Source organism: Neoarius graeffei, chromosome 23, assembly GCF_027579695.1.
Source record: "Neoarius graeffei isolate fNeoGra1 chromosome 23, fNeoGra1.pri, whole genome shotgun sequence".
Taxonomy (NCBI): Eukaryota; Metazoa; Chordata; class Actinopteri; order Siluriformes; family Ariidae; genus Neoarius; species Neoarius graeffei.
The window spans coordinates 37,519,314-37,537,695 of NC_083591.1; the positions used below are offsets into that span (position 1 = coordinate 37,519,314).

Sequence of the window (18,382 nt, forward strand, 5' to 3'; positions counted from 1 at the left end):
AAGAATATTAATGAAGAAGTACGGAGAAGGCCAGAGAAATCTACATTGTGTGTTTGTAGACCTGGAGAAGGTATACGAAAGAGTGCCGAGAGATGAGTTATGGTATTGTATGAGAAAGAGTGGAGTGAATGAGAAGTATATTAGAGTGGTGCAAGACATGTATGAGAACAGTGAAACAGCAGTGAGGTGTGCAGTTGGAACAACTGAATGGTTCAAGGTGGAGGTGGGACTCAATCAAGGATCTGCTTTGAGTCCTTTTTTGTTTGCCATAGTGATGGATAGCCTGATGGACATAGTGAGGCAAGAGTGACCATGGAACATGATGTTTGCGGATGATATTGTGATATGTGGTGAAAGTAGAAAGGAGGTTGAGTTGGGTTTGGAGAGATGGAGGTATGCATTGGAATGAAGAGGAATGAAGGTGAGTAGAAGCAAAACAGAATACATGTGCATCAATGAGAATGGGGATGAGAGTGCAGTGAAGATGCAAGGAGTAGACATAAAGAAAGTTGGTGAATTCAAGTACCTGGGATCAACTGTGCAGGAAAATGGGGGCTGCGATAGTGAGGTGAGAAAGAGAGTGCAAGCAGGGTGGAGCAGTTGGAGAAGGATTTCGGGAGTCATTTGTGAAAGGAAAGTCCCAGCAAAAGTGAAAAGTAAGATGTATAAGAGAGTAGTGAGACCAGCTGTGATGTATGGATTGGAGACCGCACCCTTAACGAAGAGACAGGAGGCAAAGTTGGAGGTGGCAGAGTTGAGGATGTTAAGGTTTGCGATGGGAGTGACAAGGTTGGACAGGATAAGGAACGAGCACATCAGAGGGACAGCACATGTGGAGAGCTTGGGAATTAAGCTAAGAGAGATGAGACTGAGATGGTATGGGCACATCCTGAGAAGAAATGCAGAGCACTTGGGAAGGAGAATGTTGAGGATGGAGCTGCCAGGCAAACGAAAACGAGAAAGGCCAAAGAGGAGATACATGGATGTGGTGAGAGAGGACATGAAAGTGGCAGGTGTGGTAGAGAAGGATGCGGAAGACAGGGAGCAATGGAGATGAAAGATCCGCTGTGGCGACCCCTAATCGGGAGCAGCCAGAAGAAGAAGAAGAAGGGGTCTATGATATATACATATATTCTTGCTGTCGCCTCACAGCAAGAAGGTCCGGGTTCGAGCCCCGTGGCCGGTGAGGGCCTTTCTGTGTGGAGTTTGCATGTTTTCCCCGTGTCCATGTGGGTTTCCTCTGGGTGCTCCGGTTTCCCCCACAGTCCAAAGACATGCAGGTTGGGTTAACTGTGGTGACTCTAAATTGACCGTAGGCATGGGCGTAGCGGACGCGGAGTACGCGGGGGACATGTCCCCCGCACTTCCTGTATTTGTGCCCTCTGTCCCCTGCACTTTTTACAGCCATTACAACCACTCAGTTCATTTTTAACATGTGGAAACGTGTTTTTCCGAGCCGCCTCTAAAAGCATCATGAGCAGGCAGAGCTCAGGCGGCAAACAAACACCGCTGTCGTGTGTGATCAGAGACGCTTTAGAAAATATTGTATGAGTATCTTTGGTGTGATTCAGATCTGGGCAGTGCTTCTGTATGTTCAGCAAACCAGCTAAGAGGCTAAAGACTTTAGACAGTTTTTTCCAAACAAACCATGTAAGTTGAGTAATGCTGTTGAATGTAGATAATGTTTCGCTAAAATATGACAAATAGATGTCAATTTAGTTAGTTAAGCTACTGTAGCTAGCTAACTTAGAGGCGGTAGTAACTAGTTACATTTACTCCGTTACATTTACTTGAGGTTAACTGGTGACTCTAAATTGACCATAGGTGTGAATGTGTGTGTGAATGGTTGTCTGTGTCTATGTGTCAGCCCTGTGATGACCTGGCGACTTGTCCAGGGTGTACCCCGCCTTTCACCCGTAGTCAGCTGGGATAGGCTCCAGCTTGCCTGCGACCCTGTAGAAGGATAAAGCGGCTAGAGATAATGAGATGAGATGAGACATTTACTTGAGTAACTTTTTGGATAAATTGTACTCTTAAGAGTTGTTTTGTTGCAAAATACGTTTTACTTTTACTTGAGTAATATTATTCTAAAGTAACAATACTCTTACTTGAGTAACATTATTATTTTGGCTACTCTAAGATTACTCACTTCTGGGTAGAAAATAAGAATATAAATGTATTTGTGTTCCTTTGTTATTTTTGTAAAGATTTAATTTATTTTTGTGGTAGTTAAAGTTTAAAGTACATGAATTTGCTGATTATTATTACTGTATTCCTAATTCTATTTCAAAATGTTGCTTTCCACATATTTTTTAATCTTTATTGCCACAATAGAAAGAGCAGGGTGAGAGAGGAGACAGTGGACCAGAGGCCAACAGGGATGATTATGCAGGGTCACAGGTGAGAAGAGAATATAACTAGCTACATCACTACTACTATTCTTAATTCTATTTATAAATTTTACTTCATAGATTTATAGATTTTGACTTTAGATTTTTATATCATTTTAAAGAACTAAAGTCGGTTCCCTGGTGCTGTGCTGTTTGTGGTTATGTGGTTCTTTAGCTGCTAAGGAGAGGTGCAATTGAATGCGAGAGGATGATAAATCACTCAATAGACCTCTGAACAATTTGTCCCCCTCACTTCTAAAATGATGGCTATGCCCCTGACCGTAGGTGTGAGTGTGAATGGTTGTCTGTGTCTATGTGTCAGCCCTGTGATGACCTGGCGACTTGTCCAGGGTATACCCCGCCTTTTGCCCGTAGTCTGCTGGGATAGGCTCCAGCTAGCCTGCGACCCTGTAGAACAGGACAAAGCGGCTAGAGATAATGACCTTCTCACCCCCGGCGGGGGGGGGGGGGCTATACATGTCATCCTCAAGCTCGGGTCCTCTACCAGCTGCTCTTTCAACCCTTGATACTTCTCAAGTTTCTCATGTTCCTTCTTCCTGATGTTGGCGTCAGCTGGGATCGCCACATCTATCACCACCACCCTCTTCTGCTCTTTGTCCACCACCACTATGTCCGGTTGGTTAGCCAGGATCTGTTTGTCAGTCTGGAAGCTGAAGTCCCACAGAACCTTGGCCCTGTTGTTCTCAGCCACCTTCTGTGGTATGGCCCATTGGGACTTGGGTACTTCTATTCCATACTGGTTGCAGATGTTCCTGTATACTATCCCAGCCACTTGGTTGTGCCTCTCCATGTACGCTGATCCAGCTAGCATCTTACACCCTGCTACTATGTGCTGGACTGTTTCAGGGGCTTCTTTGCACAGTCTGCATCTTGGATCTACTCTGGTAGATCCTGGCCTCTATGGCTCTTGTGCTTATGGCCTGTTCTTGTGCTGCCATGATTAGTGCCTCTGTGCTGTCTGTCAGTCCTGCATTATCCAGCCACTGGTAGGATTTCTTGATATCAGCCACTTCCTCTATCTGACGGTGGTACATGCCATGTAGGGGTTTGTCCCTCCAGGTTGTCTGTTCCTCCTCCTCCTCTGCACTCTCATCAGGGTTCTGCTGCCTGAGACATTCACTTAGCAGTTCATCCTTTGGGGCCATCTTTCTGATGTATTCTCGGATTTTCGATGTTTCATCCTGGACCGTGGTCTTGATGCTCACTAGCCCTCGGCCTCCCTCTTTCCGCTTAGTGTATAGTCTCAGGGTGCTGGACTTGGGGTGGAACCCTCCATGCATGGTGAGGAGCTTTCTAGTCTTGATATCTGTGGCTTCTATCTCCTCCTTTGGCCAGTTTATGATACCAGCGGGGTATCTGATGACTGGTAGTGTGTACATGTTGATGGCTCGGACCATTCAGCTGACTTTTCAGGACCTGCCTTACTCTCTGGAGGTATTTGGCTGTGGTTGACTTCCTTGTGGCCTCTTCATGGTTTCCATTAGCCTGTGGGATGCCAAGGTACTTGTAGCTGTCTTGGATATCACCTATGTTGCCCTCTGGTAGGTCAATCCCCTCAGTCCGGATCATCTTGCCTCTCTTTGAGACCATCCGGCCACACTTGTCCAATCCGAATGACGTCCCTATGTCATCGCTGTAGATCCGGGTGGTGTGGATCAGCAAGTCTATTTCTCGCTCATTCCTGACATACAGCTTGATGTCATCCATGTAGAGCAGGTGGCTGATTGTTGCCCCACTGCGGAATCGGTACCCGTAGCCGCTCTTCGTGATGATCTGACTGAGGGGGTTCAGGCCTATGCAGAACAGCAGTGGTGATAGCGCATCTCCTTGGTATATGCCGCACTTGATGTTGACTTGGGCAGTGGGTTTTGAGTTGGCCTCTAGGGTTGTCTTCCACATTTCCATTGAGTTCTGGATGAAGGTCCTTAGGTTCCTGTTGATCTTATACAGTTCCAGACATTCCAGTATCCATGTGTGTGGCATTGAGTCGTAGGCTTTCTTGTAGTCAATCCAGGCAGTGCACAGGTTGGTCTGTCTCTTCTTACAGTCTCGGGCGACTGTTCTATCGACCGGTAGCTGGTGCTTGGCTCCTCTGGTGTTACTGCCAATTCCTTTCTGTGCCTCGCTCATGTATTGAGCCACATGTTTACTCATTTTTGCCGCAATGATGCCTGACAGGGCCTTCCATGTTGTGCAGAGACAGGTAATTGGCCGGTAGTTGGATGGGATGGGTCCCTTCTGGGGGTCCTTCATGATTAGGACTGTCCTGCCTTGGGTTAGCCATTCTGGGTGGGTCCCATCCCTCAGCAGCTGGTTCATCTGTGCTGCTAGGCGTTCATGGAGTGCAGTTAGCTTCTTCAGCCAGTACGTATGGATCATATCGGGGCCTGGTGCTGTCCAGCTCTTCATCTTTGACACTCTTTCTTGGACATCTGCCATTGAGATGGTTACTGGTTCTTGTTCTGGGAGGTTGCTGTGGTCAGCTCTTAGGTCCACTAACCATTGGGCATCGGTGTTGTGTGAACTCAGCTTTCTTTCCCATATGTCTTTCCAGTATTTTTCCACCTCAGCTCTTGGTGGGTCTGACCAGTTGTTGTTCCCCTGCCACTGAGAGTACACCTTGGCTGGTTCAGTGGAGAACAGCTTGTTTATTCTCCTGGCCTCTCCCTCCTTGGTGTATCTCTTCAACCGGGTGGCCAGAGCTGTTAGTCGCTGTTTGGCAGTTTCGAGTGCCTCTGGTATGGAGAGTGAGTTGTACTTCCTGGGTGCCCCTTTATTCACCATGTTCCCTTTCTGTAGTTCCTTTTCTGTAGAAAAAACATTTCTCAATACAAGATTGAAGGTCTTTCAAAATCTACAATATATAATAGTGTGAAATGATTCATGGACTCTGGAGACATCTCAATGCATAAAGGACAAGGTTGGAAACCAAACATTCAACAGTGATCTTCGAGCCATCAGGTGGCACTGCCTGAGAACCCGTGCTGCTAATGTGACAAATATAGCTGCATGGGCTAGGGAGTTATGGTTCTAGCCAGTCGACAATGAGGTCACATATTACAACAAATCACGCCAGGATTTGTAAAAACCAAACACACTCTGGTGATTGTGAACAATAAACTCTGAAGAAAAAAAAAATTCACTCTGACAAGTTCAAGGCAAATGGGGTATCAGATCATTCATACATTGAGGCAAGGTGAGAAGCATGCATCTTGTGACGTATGTTGGTCAGATTTCTCAGTCAATTTTCTTCACATATGGTGCTCAGAATTCAGGAGAACACACTATTTTGCAACATTTTATTTTTCAAAATTTTCAGGACAAAGGGGCATGCACCCAGCCACCTCTACAAGGGCGTGACGGTGTCGCACAACCTGATCTACCACTTTTTATTCTCAGGGGATTGGCAAGTATGTTCTTGATGCAGTGCCATCTGAGGGATTGGAGAGTGCAGGTGTTCAGCTTAGGCTTGCACCCTTGCCCATTATGCACCAAAATTCCTCCAGGTTCCTTGAATCGTTTAATGATATTATGCACTGGAGAGGGTGAAATATCCAAAACCCTTCCTAACTTTTTTGAGGAACATTGTTTTTAAACTTTGCAATAATTCTCTCATACATCTGTTGACAAACTGGAGAGCCTCTGCCCAGCTTTGCTCCTCAACATTGAGTCCTTTCCTGGATGCTGATTTTGTACCAAATCATGATTACATGATTTGATTTATCACATGTTGACGTCACCTATTTCAAATCACATCTTTATTTAATTGTTTTGCCTCATTACTTGTCCTAAATTTTCCCTGTGCCAGCTGTTTTTGGAATGTGTTGCAGGCCTGAGATGCAGCAATATACGTTTTTATATTGTGTTTATATACGTATATAATACGTATATAAACACATGAAATGAAGATGACCAGACAAAACATGATATATTTGAGTTCACACTATCTGAGATGAAATAAAAGTAAAGTAAAAAAAAAAAAAAGTACATTTAGAAATCAGTGGGGTTTTTTTTTTTATTTAAATTCTAAATACCATCCCAACTTTTTCTGATTTGGGATTGTAATTGCAGTGCTCAGAGCTGTTCTATTTGTTTTTTACAAATCTGCAAACTGCAAACCATTGATGTAATGACAGTTTTATTATGGATCTGTGAAATCAAAGTGTTGAAGTATACAGTAATTAGTGTTTTGGGTTTTTTTGTATCTAGAATCAAGGAGCAGGAAGCATCCATGATGTACCACCTAAAACCATGCTGTAGTGAACAAGGCTGGTCAACATGTGTAAGAAGCCCAGCTCGATGGAAACATGTTTTGTGAGAAATGAAAACAAAAATTTGCTCTTACTTTATTGCCATTTTAATTGCTGTCTTGTTTATTTGTTATCAAATTCAGACCTGTTCCATTAGATTTGTTTGGCTTGAACACATCATGTGGCTTTGTGATTGAGCTGAAAATTATGGAATATTTCATGTGTAATCACATACAAAATCAGTTTTTGTATTGGCCTACTTAAATGCTATTTCTTTTAAATGAAATTGAGGTTGATGTTACTAAGAGGTTGTTTTCTGTTCGGTCATCCTGACCGGTTTCCTTCTGAATTGCGTATTGCTCTAATTCCTGCATCTGCATTTTTTATATGTCATAATGACCTCGCCACAACCATGATAAATCATGTGCACTCTGAATTAAAGAATTATCCACTCTGTATTATGTATTGTTTAATTATGTGTTGTGCTGGTCTTGCAAGTTAATGTATTCCAGCTTATCAAAAATTATCCTAAGTTACATATTGTTCCTTCTCAATCATGCATTCATGCACTGGAGTGTTTGGTCGACACAGTTGAAAAGAAAGTCTGGGAAAGTGAGTTGTTGGGACATGTTGATTTATTCTGTTGATTTTATTAAGAATAAACAAAGTTCCATCCATTATCCATGACCACTTATCCTGTGCAGGGTCACAGGCAGGCTGGAGCCTATCCCAGCTGACTATGGGCAAGGTACACCCTGGACAAGTCACCAGGTCATCGCAGGGCTGATATGTAGAGACAAACAACCATTCACACCTACGGTCAATTTAGAGCCACCAATTAGCCTAACCTGCATGTCTTTGGACTGTGGGGGAAACCGGAGCACCCCGAGGAAACCCACGCAGACACAGGGAGAACATGCAAACTCCACACAGAAAGGCCCTCATCGGCCACTATTTTGAGATTCAGACCATCTGATTTGTGACTGTCCCATCCAGCCATGCTGTGCTAGCCCAGCTGAAGTACCAGCTCAGACGATGAGTCCGGTAAGAAAGTTTAATTCTAAATCTTTCGAAGTTCCAGTGCTACTAAAATTTGCTTCCTCTGCACACGTCTTGTCTGCCTTGATAGACTCAGGGGCAGAGGGCAACTTCATCAGCCTCTGGGCCACTCAGAAGCTCAACCTGCCCACTACACCGTTACAAAGCTCAGCATCTGTGCCATTGATGGAGGACCCATTGGAGACGGCATAGTCTCCACACACACTGCTCCAGTCCAACTTCAGGTGGGAGCCTTATGTTCTGAACTCATCTCACTGTGTGTCACTCATACTGTCATGACATCATTCTTGGGTACCCCTGGCTGCAACTCCATGATCCACTCATCTCGTGGAGGAATGAGGAGATCCTTCAATGGTCAGACACCTGTTTTCAGCATTGTCTCTCTCTCTCTCTGCCACAGTTACAGATCTCATCCACTTCGGTGGAAAGCCCCCAGCCCGACTCCATAGAACATGTTACTGAGCACTACTTGGATCTCAAAGAGGTCTTCAGCAAGGGAAAGGCCTGTGGTTTACCACCTCACAGACCCTACAACTGTGCCATAGACCTACTGCCAGGGATGTCGCCTCCTAGAGGCAGAATCTACCCATTGTCTCAGAAGGAGCATGTTGCCATGGAGGAATACATTCAAGAGGCCCTCAAACAAGGATACATCCATCCTTCAAGATCTCCCGCTTCTGCTGGGTTATTTTTCATGAAGAAACGAGGAGGAGGGCTTCATCCGTGCATTGACTATAGAGGACTCAATCAGGTATCGGTTAAGTATCTGTATCCCCTGCCCCTGGTCTCTGCTGTTCTTGAACAACTTTGCTGTGCCAAGCTCTTTAGCAAGCTCGACCTACGAAGTGTCTGCAACCTGATCCAGATCAGGGAGGAAGATGAGTGGAAGACTGCATTCAGCACCAGTACTGGTCACTTCGAGTACAGGGTCATGCCATGTGGCCTGGCTTCAGCACCCAGTGTGTTCCAGTGCCTCATAAACGACATTCTTAGGGACATGCTGGGCAGATTCGTTATTGCTTACATCAACAATATCCTCATTTACTCTCCAGATGAGGAGAGCTACATTCACTTCCGCAGAAAGGAATTTTGATGTGGGAAACCGAAAACTGTTCGCCAGCAAGTTGCCACTGGAGGAGTGGAGACACTGGCTGGAGGGTGCAACATGTCCATTCACGATTCTCACTGATCACAAGACTCTTGAGTACCTAAAGAAAGCTAAGAGGTTGAACCCCCACCAAGCAAGATGGGTATTATTTTTTACCAGATTTGATTTCACAAGAGCATTTTGTCCAGGTTCCAAGAACACCAAAGTTGATGCCCTGTCTTGCAACTTTAGCACTGTACAGCCTGATTCTTCAGATCACCGCATTATACATGCCAAGTGTTTCGTCCAGTCTATCACCTAGGTTCTAGCTCAAGAGATCAGAGGAGCACAGCCCAGATCCACACCTGAGGAGCTTCCACCTGGCGTTCTTTATGTACCGAGGTCACTCCGAGGACGCCTTATTACCTGGGCTCACATGTCCCCAGCGACTGGACATCCATGTAGTCAAACAACCTACCGGATGCTGAAAAACAAGTACTGGTGGGAGAACATGCTGATGGAAATCACCCAGTTCATCACATCATGCTCAGAGTGTGCACAGGCCAAGGTTCCCAGGACACCGCCAGCAGAAAAGCTGTGCCCTCTTTCCACGCCACAACGACCCTGGTCACATCTTGCTGTGGACTTCATCACAGATCTTCCACCATCTCAAGGTAACACCACCATCCTGGTAATCATCCACAGGTTCTCCAAGTCACTTAAGCTTATTCCTCTACCAGGCCTTCCCACAGCATCTCAAATGGCAGAACTCATGTTTCACAATATCTTCAGGTACTTTGGCATCCCAGAAGACATCGTCAGCGACCAGGGTCCACAGTTTACATCATGCTTCTGATCGTGCTTCATGGAACGCCTGGGAGTATCAGTCAGCCACACATCCGGTTATCAGCTGCAGTCTACTGGTCAAGTTGAAAGAGCCAATCAGGAAGTAGGCTGCTTCCTGAGAATCTTCTGTATGTGTAACCATGGGAATTGAGCGCAGTTCCTCCCCTGGGTCGAGTATGCACAAAACTCCCTAAACATTCAGCAACACAGTCAACACCTTTTCAATGCATACTCGGCTACGAACAGTCCCTGTTCCCCTGGGATGACACCCCAGCCCAGGTACAATCAGTAGAGGACTGGTTCAAGTGCAGCCAAGAAGTATGGGAGGAGGTACACCAAAGCTTAGAATCTGTTAATGCCAAGTACAAGGAGTACACGGACAAGCGCAGGGGCCCGAACCTGGCTTTTTTTCCCAGGCGACAGGGTCTGGGTCTCCACGAAACATCTGCGTGAACCCAACACATGTAAGAAGCTTCAACCATGCTACATCGGACCGTTCAAAGTCATCAAACGCATCAGCAAAGTCTCATATAGACTGGAACTCCCCACACACAGCCGAATGTCCCCCACGTTTCATGTCTCATGCCTGAAACCTGCCATCCCAGGTCCTTTGTCATCCAACCCACCGACACAGGAACACCCAGCTCTGGAACTGGAAGGAGAACCCATCTCCCAGGTAAACAAGATACTGGAGTCGAGATGCAGAAGAGGGTGTATTGAGTACCTAGTAGACTGGGAGGGTTATGGTCCGGAGAAACAGAGCTGGGTCGAAGCCAAGGACATCCTGGACTCTCTGCTCAAACAAGAATTGAACGCTCAGCATCCAGACAAGACTGCACCTTGAGGGAGAGGTCAGCCCAGAAAGAATATAGCTCCCGGAGGGAGCTCCGTGGGGTGGGGTGGGGTGGGGTATACTCTAGCATAAAGATTTAGTGTAGCCTAATTGATTGATGATGCAGAGGTTATGAACATGTTATCCTGATCTTTATCTTTTTCTTATCATTGTAACCATGGTAAAACTATTACTAAATCATAGTAGCCATAATAACCATGGACACTGTAGTTTTGAAAAAAAAAAGCATAATATATTTTATATCTCCAGTAATCGCATTTAATCTTTCATTCTTTCTGTCTCAGTGCTACCAGCTTCATTACTCTTAATAGTCTGATACACTTCTGAAACAGGATGTTACACCATTATAACAGATGCTATATTTGCACTGCAGGTCGCACCCATGCTTTTTCACAGTAATGTATGCACTGAACGAACATTCTTGGTATCATTACTCTTTTGACATCCAATTTAGTGTCCAACCCTGGATTTAGCAAAATAAATATTCACTCATCTATAATTTCATCATCATGTTCATTGATGTTAATGCTGAGACACGCCATGTTAACAATAACACAGTGCTACATTGACTTGCCAATGCATGACTCGTTCTGCCTGTTGGATGGATATTTATTTTGGTCACTTTCAATTCCTGTGGTATAAAACAAAATCATAAAATAAGTCATCACAACATAACGAAGTAACTGATCTTTGCTCTTTCCCTACAGTATCTGATGAGATATTTAACCCTTTGGTGACTGACCCCTTGAAAATCGTTCCTCCAGGAACGATGACGTTTCAGTTGTCAAGACAACGGAAAAACTAAAACTAAAGTTACAACGTTTATCAACAAAACAAGTTACAACAAAATCTTTCTGTTTTGTATTTTAGTTTTTCCGTTGTCTTGACAACTGAAACGTCATCGTTCCTGGAGGAACGATTTTCAAGGGGTCAGTCACCAAAGGGTTAAACTGGTTAACAGTTCTGTTCAACTGGATGTACAGACAAAAGATTATGAGTTCATCGACTTCACATGGTCATTTAACAAAAGTAAAAACATTGTGAAATACATTAAAAATTCTCCAAGTATAGCATTCACTGTTTAAAAAAACAGAGTGGAGGTGAATGGTAATTCCACGATTGGAGGTAATTCCATAAATAAATGACAATGTGTGCATGGTTGTGCATTTCAAATTATTTCTGAGCTATTTTTTTTATTAATTGCAAAAATATCCATGCATCTCCTTTTATTTATTTGTGGATCAGACTTTGTGTATTTGTGGATCTTTAAATTCATGTTATTTAAGTGCAAATTACACAAGAAAAATACCACAATAGTCCATTTGCCTTGAAACCGAAGCAGTCTAGTGTTGTTATTATTATCTTCTTCTTCATCCCATAGCCGGTAAGGGCTTATTGTTTTGCTTTTTATTTTTATTTTTTACTGTTCAGTGTCCTTGGGTACCTTGAAAGGCGCTTATAAATAAAATGTATTATTATTATTATTATTGTAGGGGCACCACTGATGACATTTTAACGGTCCATTAATGGTTTATCTTGGGCATTTATACTTGGCGGAGCCCATCCCTTTCCAAGCTTGATCGATGGATAATTTAGAGTAGCCAGTTAACCTAACTGCATGTCTTTGGACTTTGGGGGAAACCAGAGCACCCGGAGGAAACCCACACAGGCACAGGGAGAACATGCAAACTCCACACAGAAAGGCCCCCGTCAGTCACTGGGCTGGAACCCAGAACCTTCTTGCTGTGAGGTGACAGTGCTAACCACTGCACCACTGTGCCACCCCTGTTATTACTATACTATAGCAGTAAATTCGTTGAATTGTCACATAGTGTGTGTCAGTTGTAGCGCCACTCAAAAACTTGTACACCAGGAAAAAAGTCACACATTAATTAGTCTGTGATATAAATTATGACATGAGAAGTGACAATAAATCTTTGGATGTCTATTACACATGTGGAGAAGTGCACATAAAACAATCACGAAATTAAAGGCTAGATCATAAAAAAATTGGAAGGCAAGAAAGTCTGTTGTATAGCAGCTGCTGTAGTCTGTAAATGTGGTCGCATTTTGATAGAAAAGACATGCAGCCATTCATTTCCACGCTTAAGATGTACTAAAGATGCACTGTAACCTCCCTGATTAATGGTGAAGACATTATAGATTTTATTTGTTTTAATCTTTTCCTTTTTTTCCCCCGATCATACTAGCCATGATGACCATGGTTGCTAAAGCATTAAGGTTTAACGTTAAATCTTGGATTGAAACGACAAAAAAAAAAAAAAAATAAGAATAATAATAATCCATTTCCTGCACCCCTGCTTTCACACACTCTTACAAAGAGTTGGTGTCTTTACATTTTGGTTAAACTACTTAGTGTACAGTATACAGTTAGGGATACGACCCTGTAGTTCTACTAAATGCAGCCAAAGAAAATTAAGTTTGTCTATAATTTCACCAAAAGTATCTTTATGTTGTCAATGCTGAGACATGTCATGTTAAAATAATGTACAACTAAATGGAGTTGCCAATGCTCAGTTTGTTCTACCTTGGATCCTGTATTTATTTTGTTTGTTTATAAACAAATTGTGACATAAAATACACAACATAATGCAAGTAATTAAAACATAACTAAATTGTTTATTTTTGCTTTTTCCTGACAGTGTCTGATTGGATTTTTAAACTGGTTAACAGTTCTGTTCAACTGGATGTACAGACAAAAGATTAGGAGTTTGATGACTTCACATGGGTATTTAACAAAAGTAAAAACATTGTGAAATACTTTAAAAATTCTCCAAGTAAAGTATACCAAGATTATAAAAACAGAGTGGAGGTGAATGAGGGAACCCAAAGTCTGACACTGAAGAACTTGCAGAAGACTGATAGTGGACTCTATGGAGCAAAGGCATCTGATGAACAAGACCGAATTGTGGCCGAGTACCAATTAACTGTGTTGGGTAAGTCATTAAAATTGCAGTACTGATACAATAATCTTGTCAGTCTGAGATAAGAAGCCCTTCTTTTGTTCAATTCTGCATTTTGTTCTGTAAAATCTGATGATTTAATGAAGCAATATCTCTGTTGTTGTCATGTTTGAGGTCAGTTAGTTTTGTCTTTACTAAGATAAATGCACTGCTGCATGGAGAAACCAGCAATTGTGTGCATTACCTAGTAGTACAGTACTGTGTGTGTGTGTGTGTGTGTGTGTGTGTGTGTGTGTGTGTGCGCGTGTGCGTGTGTTCCAGATCCAGTGGAGAAACCAGTCCTGAATGTCTCTCCCCAGCAAAGCAATGGCATCTGTAATGTGACTCTCAGCTGTGAAGCTCAGAAACTCTCAGTCACCGCTCACTGCTACAGTGACAGATGTGATATGAAGGAAAACGAAAAGGCTGTAGATGGGTTCCATTCCCTCTCACTGTATGTCAGTAACAGCATCATTATTTGTAATCATAGCAACCCAGTCAGCTGGAAAAATACAACCATAAAGATGGAAGAATTGAAAAAACGTTGCCCTTCTAATGGTGTAAGTATGCACACATACTGCATGGGGTAAATTTAAATGTAAGAAAAATGTCCATTCTTTATTAATTTGCTTTCAATAATCAATATTTGTGGTCTTACTAAATAATTAGAATTGAACATATTTTTCAACTTGTGTTTTTCTTAATAATATTTTCTTCTTTTAAAAAATGTAGTTTTGTGATCTGCACATAAACAAATAAATTCGAGTCAGTGTTGTGCTGCCTGTGAGTTTTTCCAGCAGTTATGTTTATAATTTGCTGCCCACAGTCTAATGTTCACCTGCAGTTCAGATACAGAGGAACAGATTAATATCCCCTTAGAGTCTGGGGCACCAGTGCAATATTGTGGACCATCAGCGGCACCTCATGTGAATTACTAAATCCTGTCTAAATATCAAACCTACTCAACTTTTACATCCCTACTCTCTCTGTTATAGTAGAATATCATTTTCTCATTTTTTATCTTGAAAAAAGTGGCACCAGAAAGAGAAAGAAGAACAAACATTCTGCATTTTGTATTTATACAGTTCTCCATTTTATTTCCATGAGAAAGCAGAACATACAGGTTTCTTGGTACACAGCTATTTCACAGCACATCCTTCCAGTGACATGGTCAGCTGCTTCTGTCATGTCTGTGTCTGGTTACACTCAAGACTCCACTTCCCAGAATTCACAGCAGCCTTTAAATATGGCCACCACAGTCTCCAACACCCATCATGCACCACACTGTTCACAGTCCCCTGAGTTCTAATCACACACACACACACACACCTGTCCCTGATCACAGCCACAATCAGAATTTGACTATTTAAGGACTCTCATGTCCCACATTCATTGTGAAGTAAATGTTCAGTTACCAAGGACAGAACCAGGAAAATGGGAAGGGGGGCATCAACCCAGTAAGGCTGGGGTTCTGGGGGCCACCAGAGGCTCCTGGAAGCTCTGCAGTTTTTACATGCCCGGAGATGTTGTAAATGCAATCTCTTAAATAAAATTACCATATCAAAAATATGTTTTAAATGTAGGAACTTTCAAAACCATTTTATCCATCGCTGAAAATGATATTGTCAGAGTTGCAGGTATATGCGTAGAACATAATTACAACTGATATATGGTAATATTTATGAAAGTTGTATTGTCATATAATGCATTACCACATGACACACTACAGTGTAGTACACTGACCACAAAACACCTTATATATCAATAAATTATTACTATTTTAGCAACTGCAATCTGAGCTCCTGTTCAGGACATTCAGTGTACATATAAGACTGAATATCTCATCTCATTATCTCTAGCCACTTTATCCTGTTCTACAGGGTCGCAGGCAAGCTGGAGCCTATCCCAGCTGACTACGGGCGAAAGGCGGGGTACACCCTGGACAAGTCGCCAGGTCATCGCAGGGCTGACACAGACACAGACAACCATTCACACTCACATTCACACCTCCGGTCAATTTAGTGTTACCAGTTAACCTAACCTGCATATCTTTGGACTGTGGGGGAAACCGGAGCACCCGGAGGAAACCCATGCGGACACGGGGAGAACATGCAAACTCCACACAGAAAGGCCCTCGCTGGCCACGGGGCTCGAACCCGGACCTTCTTGCTGTGAGGCAACAGCGCTAACCACTACACCACCGTGCCGCCCCAAGACAGTGAATATACCCAGGTAAACTGGGGGAATGTCAGTGGCCACTTAAGACAGAGCTTAATACCGAGATAACTATAAACAAAGACTGCAAGAGTTGCATGTCTATAATATAAAGTCAGTAACTGCAAGTCCGATAAGTAGTCTTAGTTCCCAACACTCGGGATTTCAAACAGATTTTCTTTAGAGCCATTGCAAAAATCAACGAAAACATCTTTCACAGACCAATCTAGCCGCTGTCGTAAAAATCGAAGTGAGGCTCACCCCAAACAGCACGTGTACCATGTACATACACAGGGTATAGTGAGTACAGGGATACCCTACTAATGAATACGAGCAGTAGCCGGACAGCCTACTGCAGAATCTTATCATTTTGGCTTGTGAACATGTGTGTTAACAATACCATAAGCATAAAAGAATGGCACACACCCTGTAACATGTAGTCTATAGTGCAGTCTGGGAATACAGTATGTTATTATGTAGATGCATAAAGTTCTGGCATCTTGGTAAAATCCAAAAGGACTCGCCCAGCTTGCTTTTCACTGCATTCATGTCACGAGTGAAAAAAAAAAAAACTAAGCTAGGACCGACTACACTCAAAAAAAAAATGTGTTGGATTTACTTAAGAAAGTCATGGAAAGTATTTCCACATGATTGCCGTTCTTATTTTTAAGTTAGGCAACTTTGTTGGTTTAAAAGGATTACCTTCAGTTCATGTAACCTTACTTATTTGGGTTGATCCAACATTACTGAGTCAGGTTATCTAAACCTGATTCAATCAAGTTGATCCAACAGGATCTCATAATGTTCAGCCAACAGGTTTGATTCTGGGTTGATTATCCCAATGGTCTCAAGTTGATCCAACAAGAGCTCATAATGTTGGAAATGTGCTATTGATTAATGTGGAAATACTTTCCATGTTTTAATCAATTACTTTCAAAGCATTACAGTTAAGCTTGCATTGAAAAGGCTATAAATCTAGGTTAAAAAAAAAAAACCGCCACAAAACCAAGATGTTCAAGATGAACTTTTATTCTGAACATTCCCCAGGCCATTCAGAAAAGCACAGCATTTAAAATTGTGTCTTGAGGGCAATAAATAAAATAATAAAAACTTAAACATTTGGTGTACACAAGAGTTCATGTATGTGATTGGGGAGACATGCAAGCGACACACAGATATGGCAACTGTCTCTTCCGGGAAAAAAAAAAAAACAGCTAAACAAACAAACATGAAAATTATAAATATTTGAAGACAAAATATGCATGTTTGTAAAAGACGCATGCATGGATATGACTCGTCTGTGTGTACATTTCTCTTCTCTCACAAACACACACTTACAGACACAGCATGCCTGCAGACAGTGTTTAGCACTGGAAAACTAATAGTGGTGGAGTGGTTGGAGCCTCTCAATGATCTGCTCAGTGCTTGCAGTGATGGGGAGAAAGTAACAATGAACTACAATGAACATCATGTAAAACACATTTCTGCATTATTACCCAAACAGATTTTGGTAAAACATTACTGGAATGCCCAAACACCACCTCCTGTATGAGGGAGCAAGCACATTTCTACATCACCTAGATAGGTTTTAGTAACATTCATCAGGCCTTTCTAAAATACAACATTTAAAAGTGTGTTTTAAGGCAGAAAAAAAAAAAAAAAAAAACACTGTTAGTGTGTACAAGAGCTGTGTATGGTCTGAATGAGAGTGCACATTGTTACATCATTACTCAGATCTTCTAGTAACAAGTTTACAGGGCAAGTGTCTCCAAAGGCCAAAACAAACAATCCAAGCCTTTGACTCTAATAGTAGAAATATTTAAAGGCATGTGTATGGCTCAGTTATTAACTGTGTGTACTATTTTTCACTGGAAAAAATAGTGTTCTCTCTCTCTCTCACACACACACCACAACGCGCGCGCGCACACACCCGCACACCCACAACATGCATGCAGACAGCGGCCGTTTCTCAAAGTGAAGTGTCTGGCACTTGCTAGTATCCTTGGTTGTACGGCGGATGAGTGACTTCATTGGGCACTTTTGAGTAATAGCATGAAAATTGGTACACATATCAATCTTGAAAAGCTGATTAATATTAGATGTGGAGGAGTCACAAAAAATGCTAAATTTTGGCTGCCATGTGTACTTTTCATGCTTTTACTCAAAAGCGCACAATGAAGTCACTGATCCGCCGTACTACTGGAATGCTAGCAAGTGCACTACACTTCACTTTGAGAAATGGCCAGTGTTTAGCACCGGAAATCTAAGAGTGGTGGAGTGGATTTTGGAGGCTCTCAATGATCTGCTCCATACACTGACTTGCAGTGATGGGTAGAAAATAAAACAATTGACTACTGATACATCTGCATTATTACTCACACAACTTTTGGTAAAACCTTACCGGAATGGCCAAACACATGTATGCGTTTCTTTAAGGCAAAAAACTTTGAACCATGACTCATTTCGTACCTTTAAACTTAGTCAAGGAAAGAGCACCACCGTAAACAATGAACCAATTTGAGGTACTACAGACGCCTCAACGGGAAAGAATCGTTTTCAGAGCCTGCACTTTTCTTCCTATCTTGTTCCCATCCAATTCTAGGATAATTTTCTGCAAGGCTTCAAATGTGTTCTTGTGTTCAGGAGGATAACACAAGTTAAGTGCGTAAACAAAGGCGAGAAATACAGCCACTGCAAGT

The 18,382-nt window shown here is 42.6% G+C and overlaps 1 protein-coding gene and 1 pseudogene across 1 annotated transcript in view; both read left to right on the forward strand.

Moving 5' to 3' along the window:
- LOC132871697 (uncharacterized) overlaps positions 1-7,117 on the forward strand; it is a 40,762-nt gene extending 33,645 nt beyond the window's left edge. Inside the window, exons 7-8 of the mRNA XM_060906115.1 lie at positions 2,335-2,400; positions 6,621-7,117. Coding sequence (XP_060762098.1) covers positions 2,335-2,400; positions 6,621-6,671 — 117 coding nt within the window. The 3' untranslated portion in view covers positions 6,672-7,117. The remainder of the gene's footprint in view (positions 1-2,334; positions 2,401-6,620) is intronic.
- Positions 7,118-13,165: 6,048 nt separating this feature from the next.
- LOC132871289 (SLAM family member 9-like) lies at positions 13,166-14,077 on the forward strand (annotated as a pseudogene).
- The last annotated feature ends 4,305 nt before the right edge of the window (positions 14,078-18,382 follow it).